The sequence below is a fragment of the Choloepus didactylus genome, chromosome 23 (assembly GCF_015220235.1).
Source record: "Choloepus didactylus isolate mChoDid1 chromosome 23, mChoDid1.pri, whole genome shotgun sequence".
Taxonomy (NCBI): domain Eukaryota; kingdom Metazoa; phylum Chordata; class Mammalia; order Pilosa; family Megalonychidae; genus Choloepus; species Choloepus didactylus.
The window spans coordinates 11,104,102-11,128,902 of NC_051329.1; the positions used below are offsets into that span (position 1 = coordinate 11,104,102).

A 24,801-nucleotide genomic window follows, 5' to 3' on the forward strand; every position below is an offset into this window, starting at 1 on the left:
TTACACTGCACCAACGTACAAGGCCAAGCCCTTTCGAGAAGTACAATATATGGTTAAAGCAGATGTATGAATAGCCAGGAAAAACCAGTGGAGAGACTTGCCTAGCACTCATGTAACTAATATTCAGACTGTCAGGCCCAGGGTAGTCACCTCAGAGAGCTGAGAATTTGTGAAGACCTACCCTCCCTGCCAGGCTTTCGTGTGTGGTGTGTGGTGTGTGGCGTGTGTGTGTGTGTGTGTGTGAGACAGTGTGTGTGAGAGAGAGAGAAAGAGGGAGAAGGAGAGGGAGAGGAAGAGGAAGAGAGGGAGAATGTGAGAGTGATTATATATGGATGGGGTGATTATATATGTGTGTGAATATAAGTAAATATATTTGTGTATATATATAGCAATGAAACTATATAAACAAAGCAAAGCAGACACAGAAGGGAAAGAAGGACTAGGTTGCATTCCAGAGTCCAAGATACTTTTAAGGTCTCAAATGGGAAATGGTAAAGGGCTAACCAATCAGCAACTCCACTGATTCCATTACAAAACCACACAAACATTCATTTAGGGCCAGGTCACATGTATTTGAGCAGGGAAAGAGAGACAGGCAAATGGCACCACACACAGGGTTTTTATCTGGCTTTTTGCTGCTTATCTGTTAACCTTCATGTTCTACTTGGTCTTCACAGAAAGCTGGCTAAAGCTGGTTTACCTGAGGTACGTGGGCCATGTGGGGTGGATTGGTGTATGCCGTCTGAACGTGAGAAGGATGGATCGTAAAGACGGTCTGTTGTGCTGTTGGGAAAGTATTCTGTGGCGACTGCGTATTGGAAGCAGGTGTCATGGACGGTGGGGTTGGTGCGAGCCCCGCATGGTAAATGGCTGACTGCTGCTGTGGACTGGCCAGATGGAGAGCCTGGGCGGCCTGGTGCTGATGGTGCTGCAAAGTGATGGGAAAGAATTGAGAAAAGCTTCTTTAACGAAAAGTAGTTCATGGTTACACACAAAGCTGAGCTTTGCACATGAAAACAGGCTCCATCTAGGCCTGTCTGAGATGAGGGGCCCTGGAAAAATAAGAGAAGGAAAAGGTAGTAAGAGCAGAGCTGAGGAAAGGGGTGGGTGGGTGCGGGAGCCTCTCGCCCAGAAACATTCCTTTCTGGGGTGGTGCAGAGCCTGATTCTCAGCCTGATAGTTACAGGCCCTCAACCAAGTACAGGGAAAACGAGGCTCTTTACTGCCCCCAGGAAATTAACAGATGCCAAAGAGATCCTTAACTGCCTCAGTTAGAACATGATTAAAGATGCTAATAGGAAAAAAACTCATCACTTAAACATTAGAAATGAAATACAAGAAAAGTTAAGTCCCAAATAAATGTCTTACTTTATGTTAAATTAGATTTTTCAATATTGATATGGTTTCAAGATCTTACCCAATCACAGCATTCTCATTATGTATCTTAATATGATTAAAATCCCCAGGGGGTCACAGGTGCCTGAACTGTAAGCAGTCTATCTAAGGTGGCTATGTGTTCTAATCATGTGGTACCTAGCACCTTTAGCACTTAAGAAAACATTTGGGAAATAAAATGAGGGAGTGATTCTGTGGAAGCCTCTTGATCTCTCCTTACCTGGACAGGACTGGGAGCTGGGTGACTTCCGCCATGTTGGCTTTGCTGCTGTCCGGTGGGGGTAGCTGAAGGCTGAGGATGTGGAGTGTGTGGGTGCAGGGTAGCATTAGGGTGCGCATACTGCTGAGCAAGGGAGCCAGTGGAAACTGAAGTGGAAGAGAAAAGAGTGTAAAACTGGCATGTGATCATCTTAATTGCTCCTCTTAACTGTTCCTGTCTCATCAACTGAGCTTTCATGGTTAGTGTCTAACTAAATGCCATTTCTGATCTCTCTCTATGTGACTCCATTTAAACCATCCATTTTCTTGGGGGGGGGGGGGAGTGTCAAGTTATTATTTAACAATCAGACTAGCATTTGATTCACGTGATAATATAACTGAATACATTATATTATAAAAGCTAATTAGTTTGAATTTACTCTTAAAAGAGTCACTAGATTTTCCTGAAAAGACAACTTAAAGGCACAGGCAGAAACAATTACACACGTGCACACACATTCTTTCTCTCCCTCACATTTTAGCTCAAGGCCATCATCTGGCTAACCTCACCATGCTACTGCCCTGGAGCTGGCACAGTATCCCTTGGGCACAGACTTCTCCTGGGGCTGGGAAAAGGGTTTATGTAAGGTTGTCTCCACTGGTATATGTTGAGGTTAGGGCTCTATCTTCAGGGCCAAATGACCACAATCTCTTTCAGCCTATCATAGAAGCCATTCTGTCACTTCATTTCACCTTTGCTTTATAGAACCTACTAGATAAAATTCGCCTATGCTATGTAGAAAAAAGAACTCCCTTCAGAGCACCCCAGCCCTATTGAAGGGATTTTACTAGATAGAGTAATTTCAAACAAAACATGATGAGGCCAGTTTCAGTGAAAATTTGTTCACTGAAGATAAAAACCCAAAGCCAATTGTTTGTGAATCTCTGTATGGGCCATGCCATGTTACAAAACAGGGAGACTGGATACAAATTCATTTGCCCATGTCACCGAAAACAGTAACTGGAGAATCAAAATCACAATGAGATGTGTAAATTCCTCCCAGTGACTCTGATAAAACATGGATACAAATCCAGTCACAATGTGGCAATGAGCTGAGGACAGTACTCTCAAGCCACATCTGCATCAATAAATGACTCCCACTCCCCAACTACACTCAAGAAATTGATCCTAAAATCTCTTAGAAACTGAGCCCATACACAGACACAATTCCAAAATAGTTCCTCACATTCTTCAAATATGTTAGCAAATACAGACATATGGGGAACTTATATGGGAGAAGCGAGCACTGCTTTAGGATCAGGTACCAGTGTCTAATAGGCAAGGCTGCTGAGAATCACTATCATAGGTGACTCTGGGTTGTTCCAGGTAAATGTTAAGCAGAGGATAAAGCTCACAAAGCACTGCAGTAAGGCTTGACAGCATAGGGTTAAGGGCCATCATACTTGGCTCCAACTGCACTTTGTACCAAGTGCAAATGTGAAAGAGGGGAGGGCAAGGGAAACAGCCAGTGCTGGAAACACCTGTGCATCCATGGTCAACACTGCAGCTGGCATTAATATTCCTTAATTCCCAGTTAGATTTAAAAAGCAGTTTTGTTCATACATTGGGAAGAACTTCCTGACTGACTATGAGAGTTAACATATGCCAGAACATGTTAACAAGGAAAACAGACGTATTCTCTGGGTGTTTTTAAGAAGGGTCAGTTACTGTTTTCTGGTGCCTGGAAAAGCAATGTGCTGTCTTCTTGTGCTTCAGAGCCCCATAAGTCTACGGAAGCAGTCTTTCTTCTAACTCACTTGTTTGATTTAAGTGCCATCCTTCATCACCACACCCATTAAGTGTACTTTCAGCTCTCATAAATCATCTAGGCACTGACCTAGTTTTATAAAGGGGGTAACACTTGACATAAATGTTTAATTTTGAACCTGACTTGACTGTTCTTGTAAAAATTTTATACCCATCTTAAAAGGTTATTTCTAAATAAATGATTAAAATTTTAAATGTCTGAAACAAGAATAAAATTTATCTACAGTGATGCTAATACAGCAGCCACTAGCCACATATGGCCATTTAAATTTAAAAACAATAAAATTACATAAAATTACAAATTTAGTTGCTCAGTAGCACTGGACACATTTCAAGTGTTTGGCAGCCACATATAGCTGGTGGCTAACGTACCGGACAGCACATTTTATAGACCACACCATCTTCACAGAAGGTACTACTGGAAAGCAATGCTGTTGAGTCATTTATAGTCCCTTATGTTCAAATCATCGCCAGTGACCACACCCCTGCCCCAATTAAAAGTTTCTCAAATGTTTCATTTGTAGCAATCCTCAATTCCTTGGAAGGAAAGCAATACTGAAATTCCAAATTCTATTTATGGGGATTCATAAAGACAGAGAATAAAACATCTGAGTTCCTAATTTTCTTTTTTAACTTTATTTTTTCAAGAAATTTTTGTACTGACAAATATTAAATTTTACTCTTAATTACCTTCTAAGCAAAGTACTAAGAGTATTAGAAAAGTAATAAAGAAAAAAAAACTTTAGGTGGGTGCTATATTATCAGTTTTTATACATAAAAACATGGCCATTGCAAAGAGAATAATTATGCTCACATTCTTATAAGTTATTCATCAATTAGAAAAATTAAAGATGATGGATTTTTTACTATGTATTTTAAAAAGGCATCTGTGATAATTAAGTACCAATATTTAAAGGTTGTAAAAGAGAGTATTCCAATCTATACTTTAATTTGCATGTATAGCAGAAACCTTCTAAGTAACTCATGCTGAGTCAATCTACATATGCTTTTGTTTAAAAAACCCCATCCTCTCCCTACCTAAACACCTGTCAACTACAAGGTACTGTGATATAAGAAAAATTAAGCAGATACAATATAATCTTCATAAGCCACAAATAAAATTTAAGGAAGTTTAGTTGGAAATATTTTCCTTTGTTCATCTTCCAGCTAAGAAGATCCAAAAGCAAGTACCTTATTCAGAAAAGTCCCCTCCTCCCCTACAAAATTTGGATAGCTAATTGGGGAAATGTGAAATTTACATTTTAATTCAACATTAGTAACAACAAAAATATACTTTGGGTCTTGAAAGGCCAGTTAAGAGTGAGACAAAGAAAGGTGGGATAGGAGGAAAATGAAGGGTTGAAGAGGAAAAAAAGTTGGAATGGAAGAGACAAGAGAAAGGAACTAAGAAGGTAAAAGGAAAAAAATAGAATCAGGGTAAAGGAGAAGTGGATAGTGAAGGCAGTAAATTCTGAGCTAAGTGTATTATTTCTTTTTGTTATACAGGCTCATTTTAGCTAAAGATTTCAGAATGGTTAGTAAACTGAATTCTCTTTGAAATTCTGATGTGGCAAGTCATCAGTTAAACTTCTACTTACAAAATTTAAATAGCCTTCAGATCCTGTGGATTAGGTCAAGATAATCAAAGAAATATTGCTTCTGTCTTAAGAAATGAAGTCAAGAGCCAAACCAGTCCAGGCATTCCCCACTCACAGTGTTCCCTGATATAAATGTTTACAATTCTAAATATACCAGGTCAAATCCTTATAACACTAACTACATCCCAAAAATAGTTTCCTAAGCCATTATCTTTCTGAAGCAAATTCAGCCCATAAGGTTGTGTTTAATTTTTAACTAGGTTTTGCCATTTTGAATGGATGTACAAGTCATGAAAGATTGCCAGCACTGCAATTAAAAGTGAATCCAAACAAAAATCTTTCAACTTTTCAACCCAATGAAAACTCAGAGAAAGGGATATGAAATAGAGTGAAAATTCTTTAGAGGGGAAATTAAAGGCAACTAGACCAGACTTGGGGTGGGAGGTGGAGGTGTCAAGGGGGCAGGGAAGGCATGAAGCAGCAAATTAAATTATCAAGGGTTGGGGTGTGGGACTGTGGGGGGATGGGGATGGGGTGGGGTGGGGGCAACTGTTAGTTTCTTTTAAAAAGTACTGATAGCCCCTTTTTAGGGGAAGTTTTGCTAAAGCAGTTAATACTTAGATGTGATGATTAAAGACCTTTTAGCTACTTATCATGAAACTGACTCTAACATTATTAACAGAGGCAGTAAGATGGTGAGGGTAACGGCATTTGAGACCTCAATTTGAATACATAATAAAATTAAGTTACTGACACTGTCCTTTACATACTATACTCACATACATAGTTCCCCTTTAATAGTATATACATACAGCAAGACTCCTTTTTAAAGAGCATCTATTAAAGGATTAAATTTGTTAACATTTCCTAGCACCAAATAAATATTTGTATATACCTTATTTTATCAACTTATTTTTGGATACCAAGTCATGGCACAATTAATGGAAACCTAATGACAAAATTTTTAAATCTGCAATATTTAACAGAATCAGACTTTGAAGTCACTGCAAACTAATTCAAACTGTAGACCTTAACACAAAATTTTTACTCTTAACAGCCCTTAGAATTACAATAGTTCACAAGGAGTGAAACATATTAATAGCATAAATTTCTAAAGGATTTCTGCAAGTTAGGACCGTCCCTACCCAACCAAAGTCTATGATTAGCCTTATTTAAAAATTGCCCTACAAATATAGGAAACACTCCTTGCAAGCTCATTTTTGAAAGAAAGCACTGCCCAGAATTCTCTATCTAGGAGCAACCATTTACCTTTTCACCAGTGCTGCCAACGACAATCTCAGACAGACACCGCCCTCTTAGACCCTGCTCTCCAGCTTAGGCGCAAGGCACATCCTGAGTGTCTGTCACCTGAATATTTTAAGCCTTCAGTCACTCAAAAACGGACTTGGAGACATGTTTCTCCTTTAGTACTTTAGCAACTCAATTCCATGAAAAGTCCTGGAAAGGATAAATTTCTTCTCAACAGGATACTAAGAAAACCAAAGGTTTAAGTTTTTTAAACAAAGCTGATGGTTTGGTATGAACAAAATTAGCTGTTGAGGAAAAGTTTCCCTAACAAGGAAAATAACAGGCATTGCCAAAATAGTCACAAGTTTGCTTGGTATGCAAAAATTAATTTCTTGAAACAAGTCAATGTTTTATTAACTCCAGCTTTCTTAAGCTGGGTTTTATTTCCTTTTTAAAAACATAATTATTTTTAGATATATTATTTTTAAATGATTTTGTCTGGCACAAGGAAAATATTGTCCAACAGGTCTACTCCCTTAATATGTATCCTTTAAAAAGTGTTTTACTGTACAATTAAAATTAGTATAAAAAACCCAACTCACTGGCAAAGTAGAAAGAAGGACTTGTCTCCTTGTTGTATGGTAATTTGGGACATGCTGAATTTGGGAAATAGAAAGGTAAATTAGCCTTCTGAGGAGTGCATTTTCCTAATTTTCTGGAAAGGTTGACATATTTAGTCATTTCTTTCTCTATTCATGCATAATTCATTCTTCTTATTTTACAAGAGATGATGAGCATTTTAAAACACTGCTACAGAATTAAACAAGATAGGGCTGAATCAAAAGATACTTTTCTTCTTTTGGGGGAATCAAGTTCCGCGTCTGATTTGCTTAAATGAAAGGAATAAAATCATTATATAATAAAAAAGACCAACATGGCATTCCATTGAACAACTGTGACTTAAATAATGTACCAAAATAAAACAATATTTACCAAGTTTTATTATTCGAATGACTCAGTACTAATTTTGTAAAACATTATTCACAGAAATGTCACTTTTCTGAAAGAGGCTTATTAGGTATGTGGTAGTGGATTTGAAACTTTAGAAACATAAAGACAGTATTAGAACATGAGTATATTATAATTTTGTATGAAAAGATGTCATATGCAGGGGCTGTGTGTGTGTGCATGTGTAAGTACACTTGGAAGCATATACACCAAACTGTTAACCAGGTGGTTGTCAGGTGGAAGGATAATGGGTGCATTTTAATTCTTTTTGCTTGCTCTACTTTCTAATTTATCTGCATTAAACTACCAAAAAAACAAACCAAAATGGATTCTGGATCAAACTCTTCCTAGCTCTAGTTACTACAGAAAATGTCATTATTACTATTTTTGAAAGGGAAACTCACCATCATAACAACAAAATTAGATGAATCAGAAGAATAAACTTTAGAGAAACAAAGTAACTGCTTCGGAGGGAGGAGGCAGAGGCAATGTTGAAAGACTACAAGGTCAACAATCATTTAGAATGCACACATCTACTCTAATAATTTAACTGCTCAGTAATCTGTTAGCATACTTATATTAAATATACCAAAAATTAAAAATAGTCTTTCATTTTTGCAGTCTATTCTCAAAGCATTCTTGCTATGGCTATAAAACTGATGAACAAAAAAGATGATACAAAATTGTCACCAATATTTGAAAGCATATTCCTTTGTCTGCATAAAAAGCTTTAAAAACCTAAATAGAGCAGCATGAAATAAACATTAATTCATACTCGAAGCATTTTGTTGCTTTGAAAATGTAAACTTTATGTTGTTCAAGGGAGTTGAGTATAAAATTAGCATTTCTATGCAACAGTTTTGTCTAGTTTTTAAGAATGTTCTTACAAATTTTATTTATATTGGACATATTTGGGCCTCCAAAGACCTGTAATAATTTAAATAAATTACTGAAGATTCAACAAAGAATTTTTCTTAGCAGATTAAAAGATGCCTTTTGAGGGCAAAGAACAAAATGAGTCATTTCCTATTGTTCTTTTTAGGATCTGAAATACTCAAAAGAGAGCCTTGATAAACCAGCAACAATCACGTCAAGCCCATAGCTTTAGCCCTAGCCTGTCCCATCAACAGACTTCAATGATATACAGCTAGTGTAAAAGAAAGCAGACCAAGATTTGGTTAAGCAACTTTTTCCTGGCATGAAAGAATTGGCTTGAATGACTGGTTCATTCCAGAGTTCACTGGACATTAGGTCCAGGGTTATTGTTTGTATGCAGGGTTTTTCTGCAATATTTCCCATTTACCTACATTTGAATGGACTTCAGGGTCCAAGGCTATGCTGGTTTGAATGTATTATGTCCCCCAGAAAGAGACATATTCTTTGATGCAATCTTGTGGGGCAGACATATTAGTGGGGATTAAGTTGGAACGTTTGGATTAGGTTGTTTGCATGGAAATGCACCCCACCCAACTGTAGGTGATAACTGATGAGGTATTTCCATGGAGGTGTGGCCTCAACCATTCAGGGTGGGCCTTGATCAGTGGAGCCATATAAATGACCTGACAAACAGAAGGAACTCAGTGGAGCTGTGAGTGACATTTTGAAGAGGAGCTACAGCCAAGAGGGACACTTTGAAGAAAGCATGGGAGCTGCAGATTAGAGACAGTTTGAAGACGGCCGTTGAAAGCAGACTCTTGCTCTGGAGATGCTAAGAGAGGACAAATACCCCAAGTGCAACTAAGAGTGACATTTTCGAGGCACTGCTGCCTAGAGAGGGATGTCCTGGGAGAAAGCCATTTTGAAACCAGAACTTTGGAGCAGGCACCAGCCACGTGCCTTCCCAGCTAACAGAGGTTTTCCGGACACCACTGGCCATCTTCCAGTGAAGGTAACCAATTGCTGATGTGTTACCTTGGACACTTTATGGCCTTAAGACTGTAACTGTGTAACAAAATAAACCCCCTTTTATAAAAGCCAATCTATCTCTGGTGTTTTGCATTCTGGCAGCATTAGCAAAGCAGAACAAAGGTCAAATGCTTTTCAAACTACCTTCTGAGAAGGTAATTATAACCAACATTAGTGCTTTAAATACAGTATTTACTGTACAGCTTGTTTCAAATCAATGAACATCCACTCAAAAGACAAATTCAGATGTTGGCAGTGAGTGAACACATTGAGGAGAAAGATTCTGCTTAATATCTCAGTATTACTACAGTGTCTCAAAAGCACAGGCACACACACACAACTACTCTCTAAAAGCACTGGAAATTTTAGCTCAGAAGTTTTAGATCTTACTCCAAGGGAAGTATGCCAGAAAACAAGGAAATAAATGTTTTCTCCACTTATTAAATGTTGATATATGCACCAGAAGTGTATAAATAATCATAATGAACGCTTCACCCTAAACCTTTAGCAAACTGGAAAATTATTAAAATGTATACAAGTTACATAAAAATCAGCCTGAAGAATCAATGGTGCCTTTTCATACAGACTTACGCCTGGCTAAGGCAACAAAAGACAAGCCAATGATAGATCATAACCAAAACTATAAACCAGTAAAGGCTATCAGCTTATTTCTCAGTTAAATTACAAAAGGGTTTCTTGAAAGAGATGTTTACTAAAATGTAGCAATTACACCATTTTTTCCTTTTAAAATGCACAATCAACAATAAAGGTTTTAAGAAGCGATAGCGTGGAAAATCAAGGTCAGACTTCAGTACTATAAATACAACGCCTTTATCACCTACTATAAGTAGCAAACTTGTGTGTCATGACAGTTCCCCCAGGAAGAAAGCATTGGCTGCTGATTAAGGGTAATAAGAAGGCTGACTGTTGTTGCCCAAATCCTATTCTTCTTCACTAATTCAATGTTAAAAACCATTATTTGCTTTAAAACTGAGCATGCATTAGGTTAGAAAAGAAAGCCGTAATATGTCAAAAAAGGAGGCTTGCCAGAAACTGGTAAATTCTTAAAGAAATCACTATTTCCTAGACATGTTCACTAAGATATCTAAAGTTAAAAACCAAAATCTTTACATTCTTGTTCATTCAAAAAAATTTAAAAACAAACATCCATGTGGCTGCATATAACTGCAATTTCATTTTCATAGTGGTACAATTTTCAACTGTATGAATAAACTTAAATTTATCTCCTTCCATCTCCCAAAACTGAAATGCCAGTGGGGAAACTGAAGTGCTAGTACAAGAGTTCTCAGAAAGTATGTTCAAGTCAAAACTTCCATCTTAATGAATCTGGTACTAATTAAAGGCACATTTTAAAAAACATAATATGGGAGAATCCATAAATTTTATGTAACAAGATAAAAGTGGAAATTTTATTTTAAATTCTTAACAATGCAAACCATATTATTTTAGAAGGTCAGACAGCTGCTAATTGACCTGTATGAAGTTCTCTGGCCACAAAACTAAGATTTTGGGGCTTATTATCCCCATATATAAATTCTGTTAAATTTTATGAAGGATACTTATTTTCAATTTGCCATTCTATTTATATTAATCCTATTAAAAGTGTGAATGATGTCTCAGATCTAATATTCCACAATTTTGACCACCTGACATACAGTATGATGCAGAACCATAATATCATTATAACAAGTAGCAATTAAAATATGTAATGTCAGAGATCCCCAGAGAAAGGAATGAATGTTTTCATGCTGGAGGGAGCTTTTATGCTTTAATTACAGTAAAACCTTCTTGTATGCCTTAAGCAGTGTATACACCAACTGATAATGATGGTGAGGAGGAGAAAGATAACTTTCTCCTCAAAAGACGCTTTGCCGTGATGTATATCATTACATTTTTTGCAAAAGAAAGGAAAGGCATTTGAAGACAGAGTAATTCCAGGTACAGACATAGAAATGATTTGCCAAGGCTTTATTATAAAGAAGGTTAGAAATGGTTCATCTTTTACTTTAGTTTCTTAACCTTCAATGCCATAAAAGGCTGTTATTCTTAAACAGAGTATCTTTTCAGAGCTCTAAAAGAGATTTACAATAGTCAAACACACTGAAAAAGACAAAGTGTTTCCTACCATACATCGCATGCGCCTGCTCATGAGCCCCGAACTGGGTTGCTGATGAAGATACTAAACCAGGCTGTGCATGTGCTGGTGGTGCCATCATTCTAGCATTACCCTGTATTACAGGACTATAGACATGAGGATGCTGCGTTCAAACAAAAAATAAAGAAAAAAGCATTAAAATACCAAGAAAGCCCAACAGGTATTAGTTAGATGTCTTAACTTGATGGTTTCCAGAACCAACTCTATTACTCTGCAAAAATTCTAGTATCTTTCCCAGCTGTTTCCTACAAACTTTTACACTGATCTTCTGATAAATATTGAAAAGGACTCCCAAATCTTTAGCTAGCTATCCCACCATAGCACAAAGCAACAAAATATAAAGGAAAAATCCCTTTACTACATTAAGTTAAAATTAATAGTTATCTAAAAGGAATAAAAATCATAGTTCGGTCATTTCAGACTTACCTGAGACTGATAGTGTGGCACATGCTGAACAAGAGGCTGATTTGGAAACTGCTGAGGACTATAGGCAACATACTGTGTGGAATAAGCTGGTGGGGTGGCTACGATTGGCGGGCCTGCTGCGGAGGCTGGGTGCATCATGGTGCTCTGGTGATGCTGGTCTTGCCGCTGCTGGGGCATATTCGGTACTGCAGAGCAAAGATGACTTGGTGTAAGGAAACAGCATTTCCTTAGCATAAAATCAACATGGCCTACAGATTCTGCACGACTTGACCCACCCACCTGCCTCTCCAACACCTTCCCATACCACTCCCCGCCACCGCTTCGGCCACTCCGGGCTGCTTCCCTCTCACATGCTCTTCCTCGGCCTCAAACAGCATCCCCCGCCCCCTGGCTTGGATAATTCTGACTCGGCCTTTGGGTCTCAGCCTGAAAGCAACTTCCTCAGAGAGACTCTCTCTGTAACAAAGTTTCTTATAGCATTCTGAGATTACTTTTCCTTCACACAACTTCTCAGATAATGTTTATTTACTTTTTTAACTCTACCTAAGACATGAGGGTGAGGACTATACCTATACCTGTTTGATACACCAACTTACGCCACTTGCTAGAGAAGGTTCATTTAAAGAAAAACAAAAACAAGACAAACAAAAAGGCCAAAACAGACCCAATATCAATCTTACCTCTATCTTCCTTAACTTCCCACCACTGAATCCCTATATAATGTCTTACCCTTCTCAAACATATCATCATCTAGCATGTAGCAGTTTTCTACAAGAGAACACTTTTAAAAAGTTATTTTATGTTTTATATTATCACACACAGATTTGTGCCTGTAAGATACTTCTCCTTGGTAAAGCTCTAGATAAGAATTTTAGCTCAACTGTCATCTCTGTAATGTCTTTCCCAGTCTCCCCAGAAAGAACTAGTCACACCCTCTGTGTACCTTTTCCTCAAGTCTACTTCAGCATTTACTCTCTGATCTGTTTCTGGCGTGGATGTCAACTTGATGGAAGGAACCATGGCCTCCTTGCTTACAATAAGGTATGAGGCGAAAAGAACGTATGACTTCCCACGTCCGTGTAATCATCAGAATTGATTATATAAGTAAATGCCAATTTCCTGATAGAATCTGGTTTTTATTTTAAATATTTTAAACTTCTAGCTAAAAATTTAATGACTGTTGCTGAAACTTAGAAAAGCAATGACCTACTTTTATATATTGGGAAAAGCAAAACTTGAAAACATAATACAGTACAATATTTTTCTGAATTTAATCTTGAAAGAGTCTACATATTGAAAAAGCACTTCCTTTTAGTAACGAGTCAGCTCAAATTCAAATATCACTTTTATCAAATGAAAGTCTGCTAATTAAGATCATTATCTGAGTTAACTACTCATTATCACTACTTTTTTGATACTTCATTATTACCCTTACATATTAAAAAAATTAAAAAGCTAGCCAAAGTTTACTGTCTTTTAAAAAATCAAAAGTAAAATTATAATTACAAAAATAATACTTAAATACAGTCTTAGTGTCACAAATTTAAACAATTCAGACAAAGCAAAATTTTCCCTTCCAACCATTCTCTTCCCTAATAGACACTACTGTATATAGCCTTCTAGATCATCTTCTACATGTATATGTACAAAGACATATAATGCAGAGTCTTGGTTATTTTTTTTTTTCCTTTCCAAACTGAATCCAGCTTAATCTTAACTTAAACTACAGCTTAGATGGACCATATTTTGCCCCTTTCTCACCTCCATCCTGGGTATATCTGGCAATGTTTGGGGACAGTTTTGGTTGTTACCACTGGGATACAGGGAGGTTGCTACTGCCATCCAGTGGGTAGGGGCTATAGATGCTGCAAAACATCCTAAGTACACAGGACACCACCTCTCCCCCCAAACACAAAAAATATCTGTCCCCAGCTGTAAATAGCACCAAGGCTAGGAAATTCTATTTTTTAACGGAACTCAAGTTCTCTCACAGGTTGCAAAAAAAGAGAAATTCTGCAGTAGATACCAATAGGTTGAGAAAGGTGGTTTTATGTAGAGGCCCTGCTACTGTGCTGGAAAGACAGGCCTCATATAACCTATGGCTGCATTTCAGAACCAAGCCCTTGATTTTGTCAGTTATGTGACAGACATTCAAAATAATTAGAGTTTAGTAAAAAGAACATAAAATTAACATATACAGACAGCAATACTCTTAATATATTGAAAAAATATATTTACATTAACAATAAAAGAAAAAATACCTGAGGCATAACCTGAAATGCACAAATTATGAGGAAAACACTAAAATTCTAAGTTCTTCACTCTGAAGACGAAGTAGATTGAAATAAGTGGAAAGACAGATTTGTTTTTGGAATAGGCAAACTCAACATCATAAAGAATCTCCCCCAAGTTAATGTGATCCTAATAAAAATGCCAACCAGAAAAATCCACAAGTTCATGGGGTGATGGAAAAGTTTTGGTAATGGATGGTGGTGATAGTAGTACAACCCTATAAACATAATTAACAGCACTAAATTATATATTTGAATGTAGCCAAAATGGGAAATTTTAGGTTGTATATCTGTTACTAGACTAAAAAACAACATAGGACTGTACAACACAACCAGCAACCCCAATGCAAATTTTGGACTATAGTTAACAGTACAATTATAATATTATTTCATCAAGTGTAACAAAGGTACCACACTAATGGAAGGTATTAGTAATGGGGCTGGTGGGATGGGAAACTGTATTTTTTGCAAACCTACAACTTCTCTACTAAAAAAAAAAAAAAAAAAAAAAAGTTTTCCTGATAAAAACAAACAAAGAACAATCAAAAGAACCAGTCATGGGAGGATGTTAGGGAACCAATCATTAATGTGGAAATTAGTTAAAAAAGGCAAACAAGCTTTTATTTACCTTTCATGTACAAAGTGCACCTCAAGGTAACCATATAGTCTGACGAGATAAAGATTTTCTTCATAGAAATATTTTCTTCATAAAATATTGTAGCTAATAATTGAAGAAAGGATAAAAGAAGCAGAACGCCACCATTGTGCAATCCCTAATGAAATAACACGTCTAGGGCCAGACAACGACTATCAGTGAAAACGAACAGGGAACAGCTAACGGAGCTAATGGGAAACTATTCCACATGGGAAAAGGCTGGTAAAAGCCCACTCATTACTCCTATTAAAAAAGAGAGATGACAAGACATTACATGACTTGTAATGAAAGTACTGTACAATTAGAAGCATTCCAGTTTATTCTGAGGGAGGGAGGTAGGAGGATGAGGTATCAATGAAACATGACTGGTTATGAGCTGATAATGTCTGAAAATTTTCATAACAAATAATTACTACATGAAACTTGTAAACTTATCTGGACCTTAATTGGACAACTGTAAAAAATCATATTTTAAAGATATTCAGAGAAAGTTGAAGATATTAAGGAATTATTATAAATTCTTTTTATATTTCATGATGGTATTGTAGAATTTTTTGGTTTTGTTTTTAAAACCTCATCTTTTAGAATTACATCTGGAAATATTTACAGATAAAATGATATATGTGAAATACACTGAAAAATAACCTGAGGAGGGAAAGGGGCCTGGAACTGCCAAAACCATCCTAAAAAAGAACAAAGTGGGAGGACTTATACTTCCAGACTTTGAAGCCTACAAAGTTACAGTGGTCAAAACAGGGTGGTACTGGCATAAAGACAGACATATTGATCAATGGAATCAAATTGAGAGTCTGGAAATAGACCCCCAAATCCACTGAACTGGGACAGAACAGTCTCTTCAACCAATGGGGCTGGGAGAACTGGATAGCCATAACCAAAAGAATGAAAGAGGACCCCTACCCTCACATCCTACACAAAAATTAACTCAAAGTATAAAAAAGACTCCTAGAAGATAATGTAGGAAAATACCTTCAAGACCTAGTATTAGAAGGTCGCTTCTTAGACCTTACACCCAAAGCACAAGCAACAAAAGAAAAAAATAGATAAATGGGAACTCCTCAAAACCAAAAGCTCCTGTGCCTCAAAAATCCTTGTCAAAAAGGTGAAGAGGCAGCCAACTCAATGGGAGAAAGTATTTGGAAACCATATATCTGATAATAGACTGACATCTTGCATATATAAAGATATCCTACAACTCAACAACAGTAGTGCAAACAGCCCAATTATAAAATGGTCAAAAGATATGAAAAGGTATTTTTCCAAAGAGGAAATAAAAATGGCAAAAAACACATGAAATCATGTTTATCTTCACTAGCTATTAGAGAAATACAAATCAAAACCACAATGAGATACCCATCTCATACCAATAAGAATGGCTACCATTAAACAAACAGGAAACAACAAATGCTGGAGAGGATGTGGATAAACTGTAACTCTTATTCACTGCCGGTGGGAATGTATAATGGTAAAGATGCTGTGGAAGACATTTTGGCGGTTTCTCAGAAAACTAAATATTGAATTACCGTACGACCTGTCAATTCCACTTCTCGGTATATACCCGTAAGATTTGAAAGCAGTGACATGAACAAGCATTTGTACACCAATGTTCATGGCAGCACTGTTCACAGTTGCCAAGTGATGAAAACAATCCAAGTGTCCTTCAACAGATGAGTGGATAAACAAAATGTGATATATACACATGATGGAATGCTATCCAGCAGTAAGAAGGACAAGGTCCTGAAACATATAGCAACATGGATGAACCTTGAAGATATAATTCTAGGTGAAATAAGTCAGACACAAAAGGAGAGACACAGTATGTTACCATATACAATTATGGCATTTACAATATGATGAAAATGGTATTTCATATCCATTCATTCTCTGACCAGAGTGGAATAAAAATTTTGTATGTATGTTATATTTCACAATAAGGAAATAGCCAAACTCTCTGAACAATGTAAAACCAAGGTCTTTCAGAATATTTGGGATGTAGTGATAAACAACAGCTAGTGAGGGAGAATGATAAACTAATATGTTCAGACATGTTAATGATGGTGAGTTCAAAGGTATGGTAATGCATGGGGTGATGACTGTTAGTGGGATTGTAAGTATAAGATCTCTCTTGAAGTAAATAAGATTGAAAGGGGTTGTCTAAAGGCATGTTTCCCACAGATCAGCACCACAAATATGGATACAGGCATGCATATTATACTTCTAAGGTATGAAAGTAGCACAGAGTTGACAACAGAAGGGTATATGGGAAAAATCTACATATTGCATACTAGGGACTACAATTAATAGTACTACACAAATACCAGGGACAAATAATTAAGGGCTGACAAGAGTTACAAGATGTTTTGGGTCAAGAGAATTTAAAATGGAGACTGATGAGGATTATACAACTAACTGATGATAATGTGAGATAAACATGGATCATTGTGGACATAACATACGCTATGAAGTTAAGAACAGCCTATTTTATAAGTCAAGTCCCTGATCTTGCGGCTTGCTTGGGTGAAACTTATGGTTATAAAGGGGAGCTAAGCCTACCTGTAATTATGCCTAGGACTCACATCCAGAGAACCTCTTTTGTTGCTCAAATGTGGACTTTCTCTCTCTAAACCTAACTCTGCAAATAAATTCATCACCCTCCCCCCAACATGGGACAGGAACCCGCAAATGAGCCCGATCGTGGAATCAAGGGATTGAGAATGTCTTTTTGACCAAAAGATGGAAAAAGCAGGCAAAAAAATAAGGTTTCAGTGGCTAAGAGAATTCAAATAGTTGAGAGGCTGTCCTGGAGGTTACTCCTATGCAAACTTTACCTAGATATGCCAAATGACCAGTGTAAGCACAAGTCAACAGTAGTCCTGAAAACCCTAAAGAATACCCAGATCTTATCTGAGACTATAAAGGTTTCACTCACTAAGTTTTTTCTTCAGAAACTTAATTCTTGTTTCTATGCCAGCTAAGTCCCAAAACCCAGAGGCAACAGCCTCTTCAAGAACATCAACTAGATGTGTCCCCTTTGCTGATGAAGATGACACCCCTTTTTAACAAGAACTTAGGGTGGTCACTGCCTAGACATCCCTGAAGATCGGGAAAGTGATTAAACTAGAGGAAGGAGTAGCAACAGACAAGATGCAATTTAACAAAGGATTATGAATACTGGATCTTTATACAATTTTCTTTTTCTTAGTCACTGGGGTATTAGAATAGCTAGAAGGAAAGAACTGAAATGGTAGAACTGTAACTCCTAGAATCCTTTGAAATTTGTTCTATAGCTACTTGTCAAAATTGCAATTTGAAAGCTATCAACTTTTTGTCTATATATTATATTTCACAATAAGGAAATAACTGAAACTATGGTACTATAACTCATAACAACTTTGGAAATTTCCTATATAACTACTTGTTAAAGCATATTTTGATACATATTACCTTTTTCGTATATATGTTACATTTCACAATAAGGAAATAACTGAAACTGTGGAATTGTAACCTATAATATTCTTTGAAAGTTTTTGAAAAACAAACAAACAAAAAACCTGAGGGAAGAGTTACAGACGAAACAAAATTGGCCTTGAGTTGATAACTGTTAAAATTGGGAGATGAGTACTTTTATACTACCACAATATTCTGTCTGCTCATTTGTGTATGTTTGAAATTTTCTATAATAAAAAGTTTTCAAAACCCAACTGATTTTTGTTTTTGAATAGCCAGCTGATTGTGAAATTTACACACAACAATAAACAAAGAAGTCAAGAAAACATGAAGAAAAAAAATTAATGTTGGAGGGTGGGGTGGGTGGGAAGGTAGTTGTGCTGGTTTGAATGTACTATGTCCACCAGAAAAAGACACAGTGTCTTTGATGCAATCTTGTGGGGCAGACATATGAGTGGGGATTAAGTTGGAACATTTGGATTAGGTTGTTTGCATGGAAATGTGCCCCACCCAACTGTAGTTGATAACTCTGATGAGATATTTCCATGGAGGCGTGGCTCCACACATTCAGGGTGGGCCTTGATCAGTGGAGCCATATAAATGACCTGACAAACAGAAGGAACTCAGTGCAGCTGTGAGTGACGTTTTGAAGAGGAGCTACAGCCAAGAGGGACACCTTGAAGAAAGCACAGAAGCTGCAGATGACAGACCGTTGAAGACAGCTGTTAAAAGCAGACTTTTGCTCTGGAGAAGCTAAGAGAGGACAAATACCCCAACTGCAACTAAGAGTGACATTTTTGAGGAGCTGCAGCCTAGAGAGGAATGTCCTGGGAGAAAGCCATTTTGAAACCAGAACTTTGGAGTAGATGCCAGCCACGTGCCTTCCCAGCTAACAGAGGTTTTCCGGACACCACTGGCCATCCTCCAGTGAAGGTATCCGATTGCTGATGTGTTACCTTGGACACTTTATGGCCTTAAGACTGTAACTGTGTAACCAAATAAACCTCTGTTTATAAAGGCCAATCCATCTCTGGTGTTTTGCATTCTGGCAGCATTAGCAAACTAGAACAGCTGTCATACCAAATAGAGTAATAGAACTGTATATAAAATCCAGAAATATTTAACTTGCACATGGGCACTTACAATATGATAAAAATGGCATTTCATATCTGTTCATTCTTTGACCACAGTATAATTAAAACTGAAAATCAATGACAGAAATATATCTTTAAATTTCCAAATATCTGGAAATTAAAAACATGCTTCTAAATAATCCCTTGTTAAAAGAAGAAATCACAAGTTAGAAAACAGTTTGAATAAAAAATGAAAATACTACATATCAAGTTTCTGGGATGCAGCTAATACTATGTTTAAGAAGTTTTAAAATCAATGATCTAAACAACCAACTTAAGGAAGTAGAAAAAAATGACAAATTGTAAAATGAAACGATAAAGAACAAAAATCAGTAAAACAGAAAATGGAAAAACAATAGATAAAAATCAACGAAACCAGAAGCTGATCCTTTTGGTTTTAATGATCAATAATTTTAAGTCTCTAGGCATGACTGATGAGGGAAAAAAGGGGAGAAAACACAAATTACCAATTATCAGGAATGAAATATGAACTCCATGATGGATCTTATAGACATTAAAAGGATAACAAATATTATGAACTTAATGCCAATAAATTAAATTTAGATGAAATAGGCAAATTCTTTGAAAAGCACAAATTACCGAAACCCATTCAAGCAGAAATAGAGAACCTGAATTGTCCTTTATCTACAAAGAAACTGAATGTGTAATTGTAGGCCTCACAAAGAAGCCCCAGGCCCAGAAGGTTTCACTGGAGAACTCTAACAAACTTGTAAGAAAAAATATCAATCTTATACAATCTTTCTCCCTCTCTCAAAAGGAAAAAGAGCAGAGGGAACACTTCCCAATTCATGTTATGAGGCCAGCATTATCTTGACGAAAACGATACAAACACATCACAAATTGATAAAACCACAGACCAATACCCCTATCCCCCCATGAACACTGACAAAAACCTCTTTAATAAAATGTTATCAAGTCAAATTGATGAATACAAGAAAGGTAATACACAATGATGGGGGGGAGTGTCCCCAGGAATGCAAGGCTGCTTTAACACTCAAGCATGAGTCACTGTAATTCTTCTAAACAACACAACGAAATGGAGAAAAATAAACCGTATAATTATCTTACTAGATTCAGAAAAATCTTTTGATATAATCCATCAACCATACATGATGAAAGAACATAAAACTCTCAAAAAATTAGGAAATGAAGGGAACTTCCTCAAGCTTATAATGGTCATCTATAAAAAGAAAAGTCATAGCTAATGCTATTTTTAATAATGAAAGAAAATGCTTTATCACTGAAACCAAGAACAAAGCAAGGTTTTCACCACTTCTATTAAAAAAGGAATTAGAAGACCTTGCCAGTGAAATAAGAAAAAGACAGACATACTGATCGGAGAGGAAAAAGCAAAAGTTTGTTTTTTGTTTAGGATGTGGTTATATACAGAGAAAAAAAATTCTTAAAAGCTACACAAAACAAAAAATGATGTTGCAGGTTGAACTGTGTTCCCTCAAAAGATATGTTGAAGTCCTAACCCTCAGTACTTATGAGAAGACAGGGTCTTTGCAGGTGTAATTAAACTAAGATAGGGTAATATTGGATTATGGTGGACCATTAATCTAAGGACTGGGGAGAAAGATTTGGAGAGACAGTGAGACATGGGGAAGGCGGCCATGTGAAAAGGGAGGCAGAGATTGGAGTGATGCAGTTATAAACCTACAAACACCAAGAACTGCTGAGAAAAACAAGAAACAATACCTCTCCAGACCCTTTGGAGGGAGCATGGCCCTGCTGACACCTTGATTTTGGGCTTCTAGCTTTCAGAACTGTGGAAGAATAAATTTCTGTAGTAAACCACCCCGTTTGTAGAACTTTATTACGGCAGACCTAGGAAACTAATACAAGTGGGTTTAGCAAAGTGACAGGACACAAAGTCAATATCCAAATTCTATATACTAACAAAGAAAAGTTGAAATTTTAAAGAATATCATTCACAATCGAATAGAAAGTACAAAAACTTAAGGATAAGTTTAATAAGATGTGCATAATGAAAATTACAAAATATTGTTGAAATTGAAGACTTTAAAGAAAAGAAACAGTTATCTATATCATGCTTATGGATTGGACAATTTAAAATTAAGATATAATACCCCCAAAACTGATTCAGTTTATAATCCCAAACTGATTCTAAAATTAAAATGGTAATGCAAAGAACCTAGAATAGCCAAACCAATTCTGAAAAAGAATTAATTTCAAGCCACGTTATTATGTAATAGGCATCAAGACAGAGAATACTGGTGTTAAGGACATATATACAGATCAATACAACAGAACAGAGTCCAGAAATAAACCAAACCTTTTGGGCATTTCATTTTTATAAAGATGCCAAGATAATTCAATAGGGAAAACAGAGTTTGGTACTCAAAAAACTTAATGTTCATATGGAAAAAAATTAACCTCAACATTTTTCTCATGACCTATACAAAAATTAACTTGAAACAGTTAAAGGTATAAGCTAAAACTTAATAAACATAAAAATATTCATCACCTACGGTAGGCAGAGACTTCTTAGTTATGATACAAAAGACATGAACCATAAAAGAAAAATTCTATAAATGGACCGCAACACCTATATGTGATAAGGAATTTGTATTTATAATACAATTCATGGTAAGAAAAGAAACCCAACTTTAAAATGGGGAAGATATAAACAGACAATTTGCAAAAGAAGATATACAAATAGTCAATACATGCATGAAAAGATGCTCGTGATCAGTCAAAATCAGGGAAATGCAAATTAAAACAGCAGGAGATACCATAATTGTGGTAGTTTGGGGCTATGTAGCCCAAACAAACATGTTCTTAAATTTAATCTGTTCCTGTGGGTGTGAACCCATTGTAAATGGGACTTCTGATGAGGTTACTTCAGTTAAGGTATGGCCCAACCCAATCAGGATGGCTCTTAATACTATTACTGGAGTCCTTTATAAGCGAAATGAAATTGAGACAGAGAGAGCCATGGGAAGCAAGAAGCTGAAATTTAAGGGAACCCGGAAGAGAAGGGAGAGACCAGGAGAAGGCCAACATTTACACTGCCATGTGAAAGCGCAGCCAAGGACCAAGGATCATTGGCAGCCAGCCCTAAAACACCAGTCTTCAAGAAGAAAGCATCTCCTTAATGACACCTTGATTTTGTATTACTCCTAGCCTCAAAACTGTGAGCTAATAAATTCCCATTGTTTAAGTCAACCCATTGCATGGTATTTGCTTGAGCAGCCAAGGAAACTGAAACAATTACATAGCTGGTTAACTGAAATGCAAAATGACAGAATCATGTTGGAAAACAGTCAGTTACCACATGTGCCGGTTTGAATGTATTATGTCCCCCAGAAAAAGCCATATTCTTTGATGCAATCTTGTGGGGCAGACATTTTAGTGATTAGACTGGAATTCTTTGATTGTTTCCATGGAGATGTGACCCATCCAACTCTGACGAGATCATTTCCATGGAGGTGTGGCCCCGCCCTTCAGCGTGGGCCTTGATTACTGGAGCACTACATAAGCTCAGACAGAAGGAGTGAGCTTGCCACAGCCAAGAGGAACACTCTGAAGAATGCCCAGGAGCTGAGAAAAGAGCTGCAGATGAGAGACAGTTTGAAGACAGCCGTTGAAAGCAGACTCTTGCTCCAGAGAAGCTAAGAGAGGACAAATGCCCCAAGAGCAACTGAGAGTGACATTTTGAAGAGGAGCTTCAGCCTAGAGAGGAACGTCCTGGGAGAAAGCCATTTTGAAACCAGAACTTGGAGCAGATGCCAGCCATGTGCCTTCCCAGCTAACAGAGATTTTCCAGACATCACTGGCCATCCCCCAATGAAGGTACCCAATTGTCAATCTAAGAGTGACATTTTTGAGGAACTGAAGCCTAGAGAGGAATGTCCTGGGAGAAAGCCATTTTGAAATCAGAACTCTGGAGCAGATGCCAGCCACGTGCCTTTCCAGCTAACAGAGGTTTCCCGGATACCACTGGCCACCCTCTAGTGAAGGTACCCGATTGTTGATGACTTACCTTGGATATTTTATGGCCTTAAGACTGTAACTGTGTAACCAAATAAACTCCCTTTTATTAAAGGCAACCCATTTCTGGTGTTTTGCATTCCAGCAGCATTAGCAAACTAGAACACCACACAACTCAGCAATTCTCATGCTAGGTACTTAAGCAAGAGAAATGAAAGCCAATGCCTGCACATTGTACACAAATGCTCACAGTAACTTTAATCATAACAGCCCCAAACTACAAATAACCCAAATACCCATCAATTGATGAATGGATAAACTAATTGTGGTGTAATCGTTAAAATGGAATGCTAATCAGCAATAAAAAGAAGCAAATTGATACACATGGTGGTGGACTGAATTGCATACCCCAGTTTGTGTATGTTCTTGGTCTTGGTCTGCACTGTAAATGAAATCGCTTCAGGATGTCTGGATTACATAAACAAAGTGAAAATCAAAGAGAAGCCATGGGGAGCAGCCAGAAGCTGGAAATTAATGGGAACCCAGATAAGAAAGAAGACATCGCCACATGCATTGCCATGTGATGGAAAAGCCAAAGAACCCCAAAGCTTGTTGGCCCGCCAGAAGATACTGACCCCGGAAAGAAACCCTCGGAAACCATGAGCCACTACACTCCTTTGGTTAAACCAACTCACTGTATGCTTTAGCAGATAAGAAGATAAAACACATGTGATAAATGAAACATTCTCAAGTTTGTATGCTAGGCAAAAGAAGCCAGAAACAAACAAAAATACTGTAAATGCCATTTATATAAAAACCTAGAAAAGACTAGTCCAGTCTTTAGTGACAGAAAGCAGAAAAGCAATTCTTCAAGCCAGAGATGAGGTGGTAGTTACTCGAGTAAAGACATATGTCAAAATTCACCAAAATGTAAACTTAAAAGGAGTGCATTTTATTGAATATAAATTATAGAATAATATGATTAGTTAAAAAAAACCACAAACTTTGGATAGCCATTTGGAATTCCTAAATTGGACTCATACCTTACACTCCACACAAGATAAATTCCAAATGGATCAGAGGCTTAAAATGGGAAAAAAAATGAAATCACATAAATTCAAGAAGAAAAAAGTGGTTGAATTATTTTGTTACATGGGACAGGGAAAAACCTTAAAAACCATAAATTGAAATACAAAGGTAAAACTCAGGGAAGAAAAAAGGGAGGAACCCAAAAGCTATAAAACTTCTGGAACAAAACATAGGAGAAAAATCTTTCAACCTTACAAGTATGCAAAGACAGGAAACAAAAAGCACAAACTATACAAGAAAAACTGATAAAATGCACTTCAAAATTTAAAACTGCTCTTTTAAAGGCTTAAGAAAATGAAAAGGCAAACTATAGGCTGCAAGAAAAATGTTTAATATATCCATTCATACATTTAAAAACCTTTTACAATCTAATAAAATAAACAAACTGATAAAAATGAATGAGGAAAA

The 24,801-nt window shown here is 36.8% G+C and overlaps 1 protein-coding gene across 6 annotated transcripts in view; it reads right to left on the reverse strand.

Moving 5' to 3' along the window:
- The window catches only part of ATXN2 (ataxin 2), a 198,073-nt gene that overhangs the window by 3,251 nt on the left and 170,021 nt on the right, over window positions 1-24,801 (reverse strand). For 4 of the 6 annotated variants that reach the window (XM_037816824.1, XM_037816819.1, XM_037816823.1 and 1 more), the window contains 5 exons: window positions 11,783-11,967; window positions 11,327-11,459; window positions 6,870-6,923; window positions 1,616-1,761; window positions 701-928 (listed from right to left, as the gene is read on the reverse strand). In XM_037816824.1, the coding sequence (XP_037672752.1) occupies window positions 701-928; window positions 1,616-1,761; window positions 6,870-6,923; window positions 11,327-11,459; window positions 11,783-11,967 (746 nt within the window). The remainder of the gene's footprint in view (window positions 1-700; window positions 929-1,615; window positions 1,762-6,869; window positions 6,924-11,326; window positions 11,460-11,782; window positions 11,968-24,801) is intronic. The other 2 variants (XM_037816821.1, XM_037816820.1) reach the window with 1 other exon arrangement.